This window comes from Rhincodon typus, chromosome 15 (assembly GCF_021869965.1).
Source record: "Rhincodon typus isolate 14 chromosome 15, sRhiTyp1.1, whole genome shotgun sequence".
NCBI lineage: Eukaryota > Metazoa > Chordata > Chondrichthyes > Orectolobiformes > Rhincodontidae > Rhincodon > Rhincodon typus.
Window position 1 is genome coordinate 52,661,831 of NC_063346.1, and position 15,546 is coordinate 52,677,376.

At 39.6% G+C, this 15,546-nt stretch overlaps 1 protein-coding gene across 1 annotated transcript in view; it reads left to right on the top strand.

The window, feature by feature from the left end:
* The window catches only part of LOC109910603 (cyclic nucleotide gated channel subunit beta 1), a 173,730-nt gene that overhangs the window by 27,126 nt on the left and 131,058 nt on the right, over positions 1 to 15,546 (top strand). Inside the window, 7 exon segments of the mRNA XM_048606008.1 lie at positions 857 to 1,001; positions 3,124 to 3,166; positions 7,379 to 7,571; positions 9,042 to 9,153; positions 10,844 to 10,925; positions 11,739 to 11,817; positions 15,110 to 15,127. Of these exon segments, the coding sequence (XP_048461965.1) occupies positions 857 to 1,001; positions 3,124 to 3,166; positions 7,379 to 7,571; positions 9,042 to 9,153; positions 10,844 to 10,925; positions 11,739 to 11,817; positions 15,110 to 15,127 (672 nt within the window).

Sequence of the window (15,546 nt, forward strand, 5' to 3'; positions counted from 1 at the left end):
AAGGGTCTAGGCCCGAAACGTCAGCCTCTCTGCTCCTATGATGCTGCTTGGCCTGCTGTGTTCATCCAGCCCTGCACCTTGTTGTCTCGGATTCTCCAGCATCTGCAGTTCCTACTATCTCAGCATTGGTATCAATTTAGTTTCCTGAAACAGTGATTGCATAAATCAGGACAGAGTTGCCACATAGAGTCAAGTAGGACAGAAGGGAACATAAATTCAAATGAATCAAAACCAGAGTTTACACATTAATCAAAAAGCGGAATATTCTGGATCCTGGAACAAAATAAGAACCAAATTTGCTGAAAATACTTCATCAGTCAGGCAGCATCTGTGGAGAGAAAAAGTTAACATTTTAGGTCAATTACCTCTCATCAGCACTGTGAAAAGTTAGGATAGGATTTGAGCAAAGATCGGCAGGACAAAGATAAATTAAGGAATGTCTGTGATAGGGTGGAAGACGGAAAGATTAATTATTAAAATAATTAGTTTTCAACAGGGCCAAAAGAGAGAGGAAATGAAGCAAGAAAATTAAGGAACAGGGAAACAAAAACCATGCTTAGAATAGGTGTGCTGCTGCCTGAAACAAAAATAAGAGAAAAACTAAAACACGGAGAGGCAACACAATGTGTGGGACAGCGTTTACACCTTTCATTGTTTCTTTATTGTTTCTACATTGGTCTCCTTCCTTCCATGCTACTACCTCTAAAAGTGCTGTCTTCTGCTGTGCTATCTTTGGTACTCCTTTAAGCCCATTCTGTTGCTGGTATTCTTTACTAATTAGCTTGTTGCTGACATGTCTCTGCTTCATTCTCCATTGGGAAACATGAGGATGTTTTAAAATTTTCATATCTTGCAGGGATGAAGGTCGAAGTGGTGGAATGTTCAGGTGGTTTGTAGAAGGGCTGGAAAAGGTGTTACCACAACCAGAAGGAAAATCTAAACCAACCAATCTCAATATGGCAGCAGCTGAGGCGGCCATTGCTCCCCAGGAAGAAAAGGAGGTCGGTACATTCCATGTCTTTTCATTGCTTCTTTAACTGGAACTGATTCTACACTGAAAGGAAAACATGCTGCCATATGATGCATGCTGTTGAAGACAAAGCACAGCTTCATATATATAGTACAAATAAATCTAGCTATCTCATTGTCCCAGGAGCGATTAAAAACTCAAGGATATAGAAATATAATGTTAACAATTAATTCTCCAAACTAACTTTAAGGAAATAGCAAAGATGATTGGCAAGATAATTCCAAGTTTTAAATCAATGTGTTGTAAAGGTGGACTCGTCCACTTCTGACTAGAAAAATAAGATAAACTTGCATTTATAGAATGCCTTCCACAACCTCAAAATACCCGAAAGGTCTTTATAGTTACTGAAGTACTTTTGCAGTATAATGTTCACCAGGAGAATCCCTTATTCTTCTTTAGAAGTGTGCCATTGAAAATCCTTTTTAGCACCTGAGAGGGCAATCAGGTTTAACTAAGCTTACTGTCTCTTCCATAAGACAGCATCTCCCTTGATACCACACCGAAGTGTCACAGGAGTGGATATGTGCTCAGTTCTCTAGAGTATGGCTTATATGAACAGCTCTGGCTCAGAAGCGAGGGTGGCACTGCTGAGTGACTGAGATTGTTTGTTAAATATGGGCTCAGGATACAAGTATGTAAAATCATACATAAGAATGTTGTTCAAATAATTAATTCCAGATTTTTAAAAATTGAATTCAAACATTTGCCATGGCAGTTTTTAACCATGGGTCCTCGGAACATTAACTGGGACTTTAGATTAATAGCCTAGCAACAACACTATGGGTCATTGCTCCCCTTCATCATGACCTTTGGCTAACTGAACACCCATCGTTCTTCTCTTTTTTGACTGAGGCTTTTCTTCTGTTTCAGTCTTCTTCCTGTGCACTGTACTGCTAAGAGTTATGTTTTATTAACCTTTGCTAGTCACTAGTCCTGGGCATGATCAGAAATATCCTTAACTCTAATTGGCTTACCAATGCATGAATATTACTTGACCCATCTCAGATTGGCTAGATAGTGTGGGCATAATCCTTAATTTGATTCTCTACAAGTGATGATCATCTTACTGATATCACTTCCTATGATATCCTGACTTGTTCCCTGAGATGGCGTCACTTCTGGGATCATCTGTTTTATTCCTTACTAAATTTATCCATCACCACAAGATAATGATGTACCAGCAGAGTAATTTGTTGCCTGCTTAGAGGACACGTAATATTGCATCCAAATGATTAATATCATCCCAAATGAATAACTGATTCATCTAAATGTTCTGGAGAATCCAAAAGCCTATCAGTATCTTTTAGTTAAAAATGACATGTGTGCCTCCACAATAATTGTTGATACCTGAAAAAAGTTAACTAAAGTCATTTTCTCCAAAAGAAACAGGAGTCAAATTAGTGAGAATAACACCTGATAACATCTGTTTCAGTAACTGAAAAGGTACCATTACAAAACAAAGTAAAATTCATAAAGCTCAAAATGGCCATACAAGGCTCGTACATGTAGGCCTGTTACATACTTTAAATCACAAATATCAACCAATTCAAAAACACAGAGCACTGGGCCATTAAAAAAGAACCAATAAATGGTAAGGCCATGGCCTTATTTTCAACCTGGACCAAATGGTTATTCTGCCATAGTGAAAATGTTTCACAATCAACTGAATTAAATAAAATTTAATACCTCACTTGCTTGATAAGGTCAAAATTATTGAAAAGTAACTCAATCCGACACACCGTTGGGCCTCAACTCCACCTCCTGAGTACCCAGTCCTGGATTCTTGGACTTATCTCAAGGTACTGCTTGTATTTCTAATCCTGTCCACTGCAGTTTTTGATACTGCTGATATTAGAGAGCTGTTGGCCGATAGAAGTGGGATTTGTGCCTGGTCAAGGGATGGATGTCCCTTACCTAGCAATTAAAGCTTATTGGATGGTTGAATAGCAATGGGCAGTCAGCATTGGTGGCAATGCATTCATTATCCCACTTTTCAGGTGACAGGCTGGGAAATGCCACCAACTAAAATTTTAAAAAATCATAAACCTTTCTGATGACTGTGAAAATAAAAGTTTTATTTCCTGCTGTTACAGGAACCTGCAAAACCACAGACAGAACAATCCATTGCTGAAACAAGTGAGTCATGGAGGTGAATGATAATGGCTAGAATAAAATTATCACCTTTTTTTATTCATTCACATGATTTGGGTCATTCCTGGAAGGCAAACATTTTATTACCAATCCCTAAATTCCTCTTAGATATTGGTGGTCATAGAGTCATAGACTTATACAGCACAGAAACAGACCCTTCAGTCCAACTCATCCATGCTGACCAGATATTCTAAACTGATCTAGTTCCATTTGCCAGCATTTGGCCCACATCCTTATAAATCCTTCCTATTCATGTACCCATCCAGATGCCTTTTAAATGTTATAATTGTACTGACCTCCACCACATCCTCTGGCAGGTCGTCTCCATAGGAGGGAGACCAGATTTGAATGCAGTGTTCTGCGGCAGCTGCAGTCTCTACTTCTGCTATGTTGTAGGAACACCCAATGTGCTATTAGATAAGGAATTTCAGGTTTCTGACCTAATGGCAGTGAAGGATCAGCAATGTCTGTCCAAGATACAATGGTTTATGTGCTGTTGGGGAGCTTGTGGTGGTGATGTTCCCTTGTGTCTGCTGTCTTTATTCTTCTAAATGGTGTAGTTTGGTGGATTGGTGGGTGTTGTTGAGGAAGCCTTGGTGAGTTGCTGTGTTGAATCTTGTAGACGGTACACTCTGTAGCCATGCTGTGAGAGGATAACTGAGTGAATGTGTAAGGTGTTGAACGTATGCCAGTTTCCTACCTGCTTTGGTGTGAATATTGCTGAACTCCTTGAGTTTTGTTTGAAACATACTCATCCATGCATGAAGAGACTATTCATCAAATTCCTGACATGTGGCCTATAGGTGCTGAAAAGGCTTTGGGAAACCAGGAATAATTCAATCACAAAAAGTATCAAGTCTCTTAACTTCTCTTATATCCACAATATTTACGTGACTAAAAATGTTAAGATTTCGATTAAGGTAAACCTCCAGAATGCTTGTTTATTTGGTAAAGGCTTAAAATTCCACCAGGACACATCATCAATTGGCATGACTTGCTCAGGTTATTGCATGGAAATTGGGAAAAATGCCAAGAAGTCCATGCTCTTCATATGAGCAATAGTCTTTATGTCTGACCTGTTTTCGTAGTCCAGTAGTCCTACTTTCCTTTGTCTAGGAGTGATTTGAAAGGATAGCTTTCCTACCCTCAAGGGCATGAGTCTGTCAGTTGTGTTTTCATCATAATTCTATGGCTTCATGGTCACTTTCATTTTACAGAACTTTTCAAATCTTTCCTTGTATTTTTATTTTGCTGTACCAGAGCATCCTAGTGAATCTATACCACATCATCTCTGTACCTTTAACAGGTCTCCAACACAAATCACAAGAAACAACTGTGGTCTTACTAAGGAGGTTGATTAACTGACCATCAAATACTTCCGGATGGTCACACTTCAATAGGATGGATGTTGTTAAACTTGAGAGGGAGCAGGAAAGATTTACAAGGATGTTGCCAGGGTTGGAATCCATAGAATCCTTACAGTGTGGGAACAGGCCACTGGGCCCAACATCAACCATCCAAAGAGCATCCAATCCAGACTCATCCCTGTAACGTATTCCAGTAATTCTTCCTGTAGGCCTGCATTTCCCATGGCTAACACACCTACCTACACATCCCTGAACACTATGGATAATTTAGCCTGTCCAATCCACCTAATGTGCACATCTTTGGACTGTGGGAGGAAACCGAAGTACCTGTGGAAACCATGCAGACATAGGGAGAATGTGGAAACTCCACACAGACAGTCGCCTGAGGGTGGAATCGAACCTGGGTCCCTGGCGCTGTGAGGCAGCAGTGCGAGCCACTGAGCCATCGTGCTGCCCAAAGTTGGAGGGTTTGAGTTATAGGGAGAGGCTGAATAGGCTGGGGCTTTTTTCCCTGGAACATCGGAGGCTGAGGGGTGACCTTGTAGAAGTTTATAAAATCATGAAGGAGATGGATAGGGTGAATAGCCAAGGTCTTTTTCCTAGAGTTGATGAGTCCAAAACTAGAACGCATAGGTTTAAGGTGAGAGGAGAGAGATTTAGAAAGGACCTGAAGGGTAACTTTTTAATGCCACAGGGTGGTGCGTATATGGAATGAGCTGCCAGACGAATTGATGGAAGCAGGTGCAATTACAACATTTAAAAGTCATCTGAATGGGTATATGAATAGGAAGGGTTTAGAGGGATATGGACCAAATGCTGGCAAATGGGACTAGGTTAGATTGAGATGTCTGGTCAGCATGGACAAGTTGGACCAAAGGGTCTGTTTCTGGCTATGATTCTGTGAGTCAGGTGGGGACCTCATTAACATGTGTAAGTTGAGGCTTTGTTACACAGTTGGGAGCTTAGTGTGATTTAAATTCCTGATCATGGGATCATGCACATTGTCAGATCACTCTGCAGCAAAATAAGAAACTCTGAAGATAGATTGGAGGATTTGAGACCAGTCCTTACAGCAGAGAATGCTAAGGGGAGATTTGAAAGAAGTTTTCAAAATCATGAGGGGGCTGGATAAAATAGATGGGGAGCAATTGTTCCCTGTCATAAAACAACCAAGAATGAGAGGGCACAAATATAAAGTATTCTGCAAAAGAAGCAAAAGTGATGTGAGAGGAAGCTTTTTTTACATAACCAGCAATTACAGTCTGCAACACATTGCCTGGAAGTACAGGTGGAGGCAGGTTCCATTTGATAATTTAAACAGAAGAAATTTTCAGAGTTATACAGCAAAGGCAGAGAATAGCACTGAGTCATAATCAACAATCTTTCCAAGTGAAGTCTCACACACATCGATCGGCATGCCAATTATGGCTTCTGCATCTGGAAGTCACTGCCACATACAGATCTTGGAGGTCTGCGCAGCAGCAAAAAATGTTAGAGGGAATGTTAGTCATAATGCTCATTCAGCTAGTTGGTACAAACAAAAGTGCAGCCAGCAGGAAATCCTGCCTCTGCGCATAACAATTTAGTGAATTCTGAGGTAGCTCTGTAATTTAGGCTTTTTTCACTTTCCTTGTGGATCAGGACATTCTGTGTCATGCCCCATAAGTAAACTTCAGGCCTCCCCTGTCCTAGACTTCCCACCATCTTCTCTGAACACCCTCATGCTGCTGAAATTTCCACTCAAGTCTGCATGCCAGGTCACATTTCCTGCTGCCTTTGAGTAGGGGTCCAACATTGAATATGGAAACAAGTCTCTCAGATTGTGATGGTGGCTTTCTACTCAGCTGGTTCCAGCATACTGCACTTCTACTGATTTAGATCCGGGGTTACAAGTTCTCATTACAACATTATATTCTATTCTTTCCATAAAACACAGTATTTAACAACATTTTCGTGACCTTATTGGTTTGAAGTGCTGCTTTAATGAGGCTGGAGTCTCAAGTCTCTCTGTTCATTCACATTCCCCATTCAAAATATAATAATTAAATTTCTCTTGGGAGTATGGCATGGATTTGGACAAAGTGAACTTGGAAACATTATAAATAAAGAAAAGTGAAATCTCAGCAGCACAGATTCTTTTTTGATAGTTGGGATGAAGGGAAAGCTGAGAAGTAGGATATCAAATCTTGGTGCCATTTAGTTGCTGGATGAAATAAATTTGCCAAGTTCAGCTTTATTAAGAATTGTGCACTTATGATTTATTGTTAGTTCATGTTTTCTACTTCTCCATTAAGTTTAATATTCTAGAAAGCATTATGTAATATGTGCAAGGTTACTTAATACCAATAATATAGGCATGAGTTTTCCTCAATCTCTGCATTTGTATTTTACATATTAATATCGAAGAAACAGAGATAGAGAAAGCAGAGGAATTACAGAAAACATGAATTGGAGTGGAGAGGAATTACACAAAAGGAGACAATTGAAGAGAGAGAGAAAAGGAGGAATGAATCAGAAGAAAGTTGAAAAATACATTCTGAATTGATGAGCGTTAGTTGTTCATTTGATTTTCACAATGTCTTTGTCTTAGCTAGGTAGGTTGGGAGAGAATTAATGGTCCTCAGGCACAATTAAGTATATACAAAGAATTCCAGTTATGAAATAGTCTCGAGCAAGATTTCCGTAGGTCAGTGTTACTCAGAACTAAGGCTTTGTCTTTTAATGGCTCATAAACACTGATATAAATTGGTTAGGTCAAGTAGCCCCCCTGACCTGTATTTGATTAAGTGTTGCTTATGCTTGGAATTTGAATGTATCCTTTATTTGTCAGTGCCTGAGCCTGCGGCTAAGCCTGAGCCCGAGCCAGAGCCTGAGCCTGAGCCTGAGCCTGAGCCTGAGCCTGAGCCAAAAGCAGAAGTTGTTGTGACACCTAAAGAGGCCACTGAGCAACAGACAGAACAGACAGATACTGACTGCATTGTCAATGTCATTGAAATGCCTCACTCGTCAGCTAATGGAAGCAGGTAATAAAATACTTACATGTTTGTAAGAAATATAAAATGTAGACCATTTGAATTAATTTGTGTGTAGTAGTCTGTAACTGAAGTCACTCACAAGGGTACTGTTCTCACTAAAATCCTATGATGGCTTCCGACTAGAAACCTGCTTTCTTTCTACATTTCTTTCACCACTCTTGTTAAATCAGTAATCCAGCTTTATAGTTCAAATAGCTTTTGCTAGCGCTGTTGTACAAACAGACCATTGTCACAATTTTCCCAAAATAAAATGAAATAAAAAATCAAAGCAAAGCTGCATCGTTGCAATCCAGGTGCTAATTTCCTGTCACCAATTCTACTTCCTAATAGCTATTGCACACAAATATATGAATTCACTCATCGCTTCTCTTCCAAACAATCAGCAGTGCATGCACTCCATTTGGTATTTCCTTTGTAATAATTAGCATACCAAGGGGAAATGTTAACATGGGTGAGCATGTGGGATTGGGCAGGGGAAGTTAAACTGAAAGACTTGAACACATTGGGAAGGCAGCTCCAGTCTGGATCTTTCCAAGACATGACATACTCCCAGGAGCTGGATTGGCTTTTAAAATATGAGAATGAGATTGGTATCTCCTGCTTTGTGCATTGCAGATATTACAGTGGGAGCTGGGTTTCCCCACGCCTCCAAAAATCTGGCAACCAAAACAATGCAAGAACCACTTCAGGTGAAGATAGGTCTCTTTATGGCACTGCTTGTAGGTCAGGATGAGCAAATGTTATTCCCCTCCCCAAATCCATATAAAGACTCATGGTGCATGTTTGGATGCCAATCCACTCCTTCAGAAAAGTACAAAAGGGGGATTTCCTCAGAGAAGCACAAATTTGACACTGACCAGAAACTGAGATAATAAGCACTTAATGTAAGTGAGGTTGAAATATTAGATTTTTAAAGTTTGAGAGTGAAATAAGATGCAGCAAGATGGAGAGTTTTCGGGAAGAACTCAAAGGAAGCAGATGATTGACTGCTGTGACCTCAATGGTGAAGTAAATAGCGCAGAGTGAAATGGAATGAGGTCAGATAGAGATTTCTAGAATTGGGCAAGGATTTTGAAATCCAAGTAAAATAAAACAAAGAACTGCAGATGCTGAAGGTCTGAAATGAAAAACAGAAATTGTTGGTGAAACTCAGCAGGTCTGGCAGCATCTGTGGGATGAAAGCAAAATTAACATTTCGAAACTAGTGACTCTTCATCAGAACCAGTTCCATCACAACCTGGGGACTGCCTGTACATGATTTTGGTGATGATCTAGGTATAAGGTTTGAATTTTAATTCAAGACCCAACTGGACCTGAGTTTAGCCCGTAAAATATGATTTTCTCTTTTATTTCATTCATTGCAAAGTTGTAAATACCTATTGGTGCAAAGTAAATTTTAAGAACTAAATCAATTTTATCCCATTTTATCTCTCAATATTTTTCCCTAATGATTTTCAGTATGTTTGGTTGGATGACTCAAAGCCTGGGAAAGGTGATTCCTAAGCCTGTAGGGAGCTCTGTGCCTGTAACTACCACAGTGAAAATGGAGCAAGCACCCCAAGAAACTAAGGTATGTTCTGATGGCTCTTGACTAATATTATTCCAATTTCTCAGAGCATATTAATACTTGATTATTTGTGAGTTATTCTTTGTTTGTATTTCATGAAGGATATAATCGTTTGGGCTGTACACTTCCGTCGAAGATATGGGTTAAAAGCCAGACTACAGGATATCGTCTAAACCTGTGTAATTCCATCTGACTTTGATAAAACTTTGACTTGGCAAAATGAGGCTTACCAGACCTGCCTTTGCACTGCCCTACCAAAACACCTTAAATCCATTCTCAGATGAGCATCCCATTCTGAAGTAATATAAGTCAAGGACAACTAAAGACAAGCAATAAATGCTGGCTCATCCAACGAAACCCATATTCCCCCCAATTGAATTAAGAAAATGAACATTTTCTCCATCAAGTATCCTTGAATGTTTTACATTTGGCAATATAATGCAAATCATTTTTGTATTGCAAGTCTGAAGACACTGAAGCTGGTTTGAGACTAAATTTAATCCTGATTTCAAGCGTGCTCAGTGAACTTTATCTCATCACTATGAACTAAATTTGATTCGAAAAATGAAAGATCAGTGTTTTTATACCATTCAATCCCTGTAGTAGCAGTATGTTCCATATTTAAAGTAAAGTTGCCATAGTCTTACCAAACCATAGGGCTGCTCTCTCGTTTGAGAGAGACAGCTTTGGTGGTTTAACTCAAAGGCCACCACAGCTCAGGTGAGGGGAGAAGTTGAGAAGGAGAGTCCTTCAGCTGCTGTGGGAATTGAATCCACACAGTTGATATCACTCTGCATTGAAAACCTGCCGCCAACCAACTGTGGTAACCAACCCAATCTGTGCACTTCTTGCTCAAATGTGAATGAGGACACGTGGCACATTATGTGATCTTGCCCATCAGAAATGGGTTTCATGGTTTCTCCTTTTTGGTTTAATCTTCACCTCACTCTATTTTCTAATGAATACGTTGTGTGCTGTAAAATATATGCAGCTGATAAGCAATGTTGATCTGTGGAGTGAGTTGCAGCAGGAAATGGGATGTTGGCAACAACTGTGTATCTCATGGCCTTGGTACACATTCTAGGTTTATTGGATGTGTTACTTCACTGTACAGATTATTGTGCTCAAATTAATTTCATCATCCAATTCATTCCCTTCAAAGACTTTAAATCTGTTATGTCAGTCTTACATTTCCCTTAAAATCTGTAATTTTGCAAGTTCAAACTTAGTGTCACCTGACAACAAATTTCTGCACTTCCTTTCTTCAAACTGAGATTTTCAATGTCAAATCAAGCCATCTGTGAATTTTGAACCTGCATCACGAATTTCTGGCCCTTGGACTCCAACCGTCTGCACAATGATCTGACTGCTGTCATATATAAGTTGAGTTCTTGCATTGTGATCTGTTTCAGTGAGTTTGTAATTGATGCAGGTAGTGGATTTGATTCTGAATGCCAGTGAAGTTGTTCCTAGAATTGAAGCTAGAGTTTTGAGTTCAGTGGCGTTAGCTATTAATTCATTATATGATATCTGACAATAAAAGATACCAGATATACTAATACAGCTACTCAGCATGTTTTCCACAGCAATAGGAAATCAAAGAAGTCATTCTCAATCCCCGTTTCACCAAATCACATGGTTTATGTTCACCAATTTGAAACTTTCTTCAGTATCTATCACGTTTCTTTTCAAGGTCCCAGTGGAGGAGAAGGAATCACAACTGAATGTGACTGATGTTAAAGAGGAAGTGCCCAAAGCTGTAACCATTATAGAAGGTATTACCATCAATCTGTAGTTAACCATAGTTTACAGGGACCATAGACGTCTCTCTCTGTTAGAGACACAAAGAGAGTCATGTGGTTCTAGCTTTAGGGCCATCATATTGCATCCAACACAGAAACAGGAATCTCTCTGATTTATACCGCTTGCCATGGGTGCATTGGAAAGATTAGCAATTTGAATATCAACCTATTTGATCATTTCATGTACATTCTAGCAAGTCCTAGAATAATGCTCGAATCTGGAGGTTCTAACTCAGAGGCAGGGTCCTTGTCTACTGAGCCACAAGACTCAGCTATGTCACGTAAATTAACAAACACATCAATTTTATTGAAGGAAAGTGGACTTGAGGATTATCAAATCAATCATGATTTCATTGAATGATGGAATTAACTCAACAGTCTACTACTGTTCTTGTATCTTATGATCTTGTGGCCTTAAGTATATAAATTATTGGGAACTTGCCAGGTATCAAATGCAGTCCCATGCATTACAATCTTAGCTAGTAAAAAGTCACCATAGTCCCAGAAGACACTTGTCTCATCAGAGAGAGACAACTGGTGGTTGTTTAACCTGAAGGTGACCATACCTCAGGTGAGGGAGAGTTTGAAAAGGCAGGACCTTCAACCTTAGCTGGTGCAGGAGTTCAACCTGTGCTGTTGTCATCACTACATCCCAAACCAGCCATCCGGGTAACCAAACCCTGCTATTTCATAATATCTGTAGTACTGTTGTAACAGTTTTTGATCTGATCTAATTCATGATATCATCATGCCTATATATTGGTATTTATTTGCTGATTTTCCCAGTTGTTCCAGCTGATCCAAACCCAGATTCTAGAGTGAAGGAAGAGAAGCAGCCAGCGGGAGAGCCGATCACCAAGACCAGGTATGAATATTGAGAAATAAAGAGGGTATGGAAGTTCTGTCCTCATCGCTGATTAGAAAGCTAGATGGGGGACCTTTCACCTGCTGATTAATCAGCCATTTTCCCTTTCAGTCACTGTGGATGATTTTATTCTGTTGCTTTTGCACCAAATGTGTTTCAGAACAGACTTCCATTAAATTTCCACTTAATTTGGTTCCCACTTTATTTTCTGGTAAAAGATATTGGACATGATGAAACTGGGGTGATGGGCGGGAGATGAACGAAAGAGGTACAACAGTTACGTTGTATTTATCAGAAGATATTGAGAACATATAAAAAAAGGCAGTACATTATTCAAAGGTGACTTTAATCTTCATATAGATTGAGAAAATCAAATTGGCAGAGGAAGCCACAAAGAATAATTCATATAGTATATTCAAGACAGTTTCCTCGATCTATATTGTAGATCAGGCTATATTGGATCTGGTAATGTGTAATGAGGCAGGTTTAATAAATTATCTCATAGTTAAAGATCACTTAGGAAAGTGACCATATATAGCAGAATGTAGCACTCAGTTTGAGAGTGAAAAACATGAGTTGAAACAACTGTGCTAACAACCAAAGAACAGCGAATGCTAGAAATTGAAACAAAAACTCAACAGGTCTGACAGTGTCTGTGGAGAGAAATCAGAGCTAACGTTCAGGACCAATGACCCTTCTTCAGAACTGATTGTAGCTGGGAATAGATTGGTATATATGCTGAAGATGGGGAAGCGGGGAGAAGGGACGAGTAAACAATAGGTGAAGATGGAGCCCAGAAAGAGAGCAAAACAGTTAGGCAGCCAAAGGAATGGGTAAATGTCAGCGTGGGAAAATTCAATAGCTGCTATTAGGGACCATTAGTGGCTGACAGTTTGTTGTTTGTGGTAGATAACAAAGTGTGGAGCTGGAGGAACACAGCAGGCCAGGCAGCATCAGAGGAGCAGGAAAGCTGACATTTCGGGTCAGGACCCTTCTTCAAAAAACTTCAGAAAACCCCTTGTTGTTGGTGGTAGCAGCCCTTGTGATGACAAGGCCTGGTTTGTGGGGGTTGAAGTTAGGACATGGGAGAAGGTGCTCAAGTCCTAAAGTTCCACCTACCCCACAAAAAGGCAGGCATAACTGAGGCCCATGCGGGTACCTATGGCCACTCCTTCGGCCTGAAGAAGGTGGGAAGAGTTAAAGGAGAATTTTTATTTACACACAGCATGATGCAGCCAACTACAAAAGGTAACAACATTATCTCTCGCCAGGCATTACTCAGTGTTTAGTGCTTCTTTAATTTCCCTCACTTTCTAATTATTCCTGTCTATTGTGGGGTACATGGAACACTCCTAGTTCCATTCCTACCCCAGCCCCCACCCACAACTCTTTCTCTGGTACATCAATGACATCGTCAGTGCTGCTTCCTGCATTCATCCAGGATTGGAGAGATTTATCAGTTTTGCTTCCAGTTTCCACCCTGCTCTCACCTTCACCTGGTCCATCTCTGACTCCTCCCTTCCCTTCATCAACATCTCTGTTTCCGGGAATAGGCTGACCACCAATATTCATCACACACACACTGACTCCCAAGGTTACTTCCCACCCCCTCTTTAGCATTTATGCTGACCTTTTCCTAGCTACAATCAGTTCTACAGAAGAGTCACTGGACCCAAAACATTAACTCTGCTTTCTCTCCGCAAATGCTGTCAGATCTGCTGAGTTTTCCAGCAATTTCATTTTTGTGCTAAACTTTAATATGGATAATTACAAAGGAATGAGATCAGAGGTAGCTGGAGTTGATTGGAAGAGGAGATTAACAGAATTGATGGTTAAAGAACTTTGGCAGACAGTTAAGAAATAGTTCATGACTCACAACAAAGATATTTTCCAGTGAGGAAGGAGAATAAACAGACCATGGTTATCCAGGGAAGTTAAGGGTAGTATCATATTGAAAGAAAATAATAAAGAGAGAGAAAGTAAACTTGGAAGATAAACTAGCAAATAATATCAAGATCGACAGTAAGAGCCTTTTAAAATACATAAAAAGGAAAGGAGAAGCCAAAGTGAGCATTGCCCTTAGAGAATGAGGCTGTAGGAATAAAAAGGGGGAATGAGGAAATGTCAGAGGAGTTGAATGAATACATAGTGTCAGTGGTCACGATAGAGAACATGAATAGCATTCCACAAATAACTAAGGATCGGGGAGAAGAAATAAATACAATAAGTGCCATAATAGAGCAAAAATACTAGGGAAACTAATGGGCCTAAAGGCCAATATGTCTTCTGGACCTGATGGCTGCACAATAAGATATTAATGGAATTAATACAGAGATAGTGGATGGCAGGTAGTAATCTATTAATCCTTAGATTCTGGTAAAGTCCCTGACAACTGGAAAACTGTCAATGGGAAACCCTCATTCAAGAAGGGAAGGAAACAAAAAGAAATGATAGGCTAGTTAGCTTAACATTTGTCATTGGGAAATGTTAGCATGTATTATAAAGGATATAATAGCAGAATATTTAGAAAAAGATGATATAACCAAGCAGGGTCAGCAGACTTCATGAAGAGGAAATGATGCCTGACAAGTTTATGAGAATATGAACAAGCAGGGTAGATAAAGAGGAACCGGTTGATGTAATATATTTGGATTTCCGAAAAGCGATAAGGTATGACATGTAAGGCTTTGATATAAAATAAGGGACTATGATAATAGCAGTGCCATACAAGCATGATTAGAGGATTGACTAACTAATATGGAGAGTTGGGATAAGGGGTGCATTTTTTAGTGTGGCAACCTGTAAGTACTCAAGTCCCACAGGGATCAGTGGTGGCCTCACAATTGTCTACAACTCTACGCTTGTGAAAAAGCAACAATGAAGGAATGGTGATACATTTTCAAATCAGGATGATGTTTGAGTTAGAGATTGTGATTTTCCCATTGACCTTCTGCCACTGTCCTTCTAGGTTGTAGAGGTCACAGGTTTGGGAAAATGAAATCCTCTTAGTTTGCAGCTGAAATACTGAGTTGTGAATAATTATTCAAATTACCCAAACTAATAAACAGAATGCTGTAAGATTAACACTATCTCTAAACCAATTATAAGTGCTGTAAATCTGAAGACAAAAATAAGTGTTTTCCCACTTCCAACTGCCTCATTCCTCTCCTCTGGTGAACCTCCTATCACAGTCAGTTATGAGCTTTGGTTATTAGTCATTGTGGTATATTATGTGTGTTTGGAACCGTTAGCAAATATCCACAAGAATTATTCTTTTTCCTTTTGTTTGCAGCAGTGAGGAGGCTAAAAGGTAACAATTTTCAATGTGCAGAGATTATTGCATGCTAATTGCTTATTTCATAGCAATTGGGGCCAAGTTTGCAAAATGTACATATTGGATATTAAATATTCAATGTTAACTCCTGAGAGGAAGTTATGCAGATTTTGTTCATCACTTTTTTCCTTTACCTGGTAGATTTGAGTCTTCTAAGCCAGTGCTGCTTTGGGCCAGGTTTGTGGAGCCCAATTATAGTTGTGGGTTGTACCAAATCATTAATTTTCTTTCAGATCCAATTAGTTAATATTTTAGGTATAGTACCTGTATATCCATATTTGTGGATGCAGGTCCTTGAGCCTACTTCTCAGTCATTCTCCAGGGTTCTAATGTCCTGTGGTTTCACTTACAGAGTCATAGAGATATACAGCACGGAAACAGTCCCTTCGGTCTAG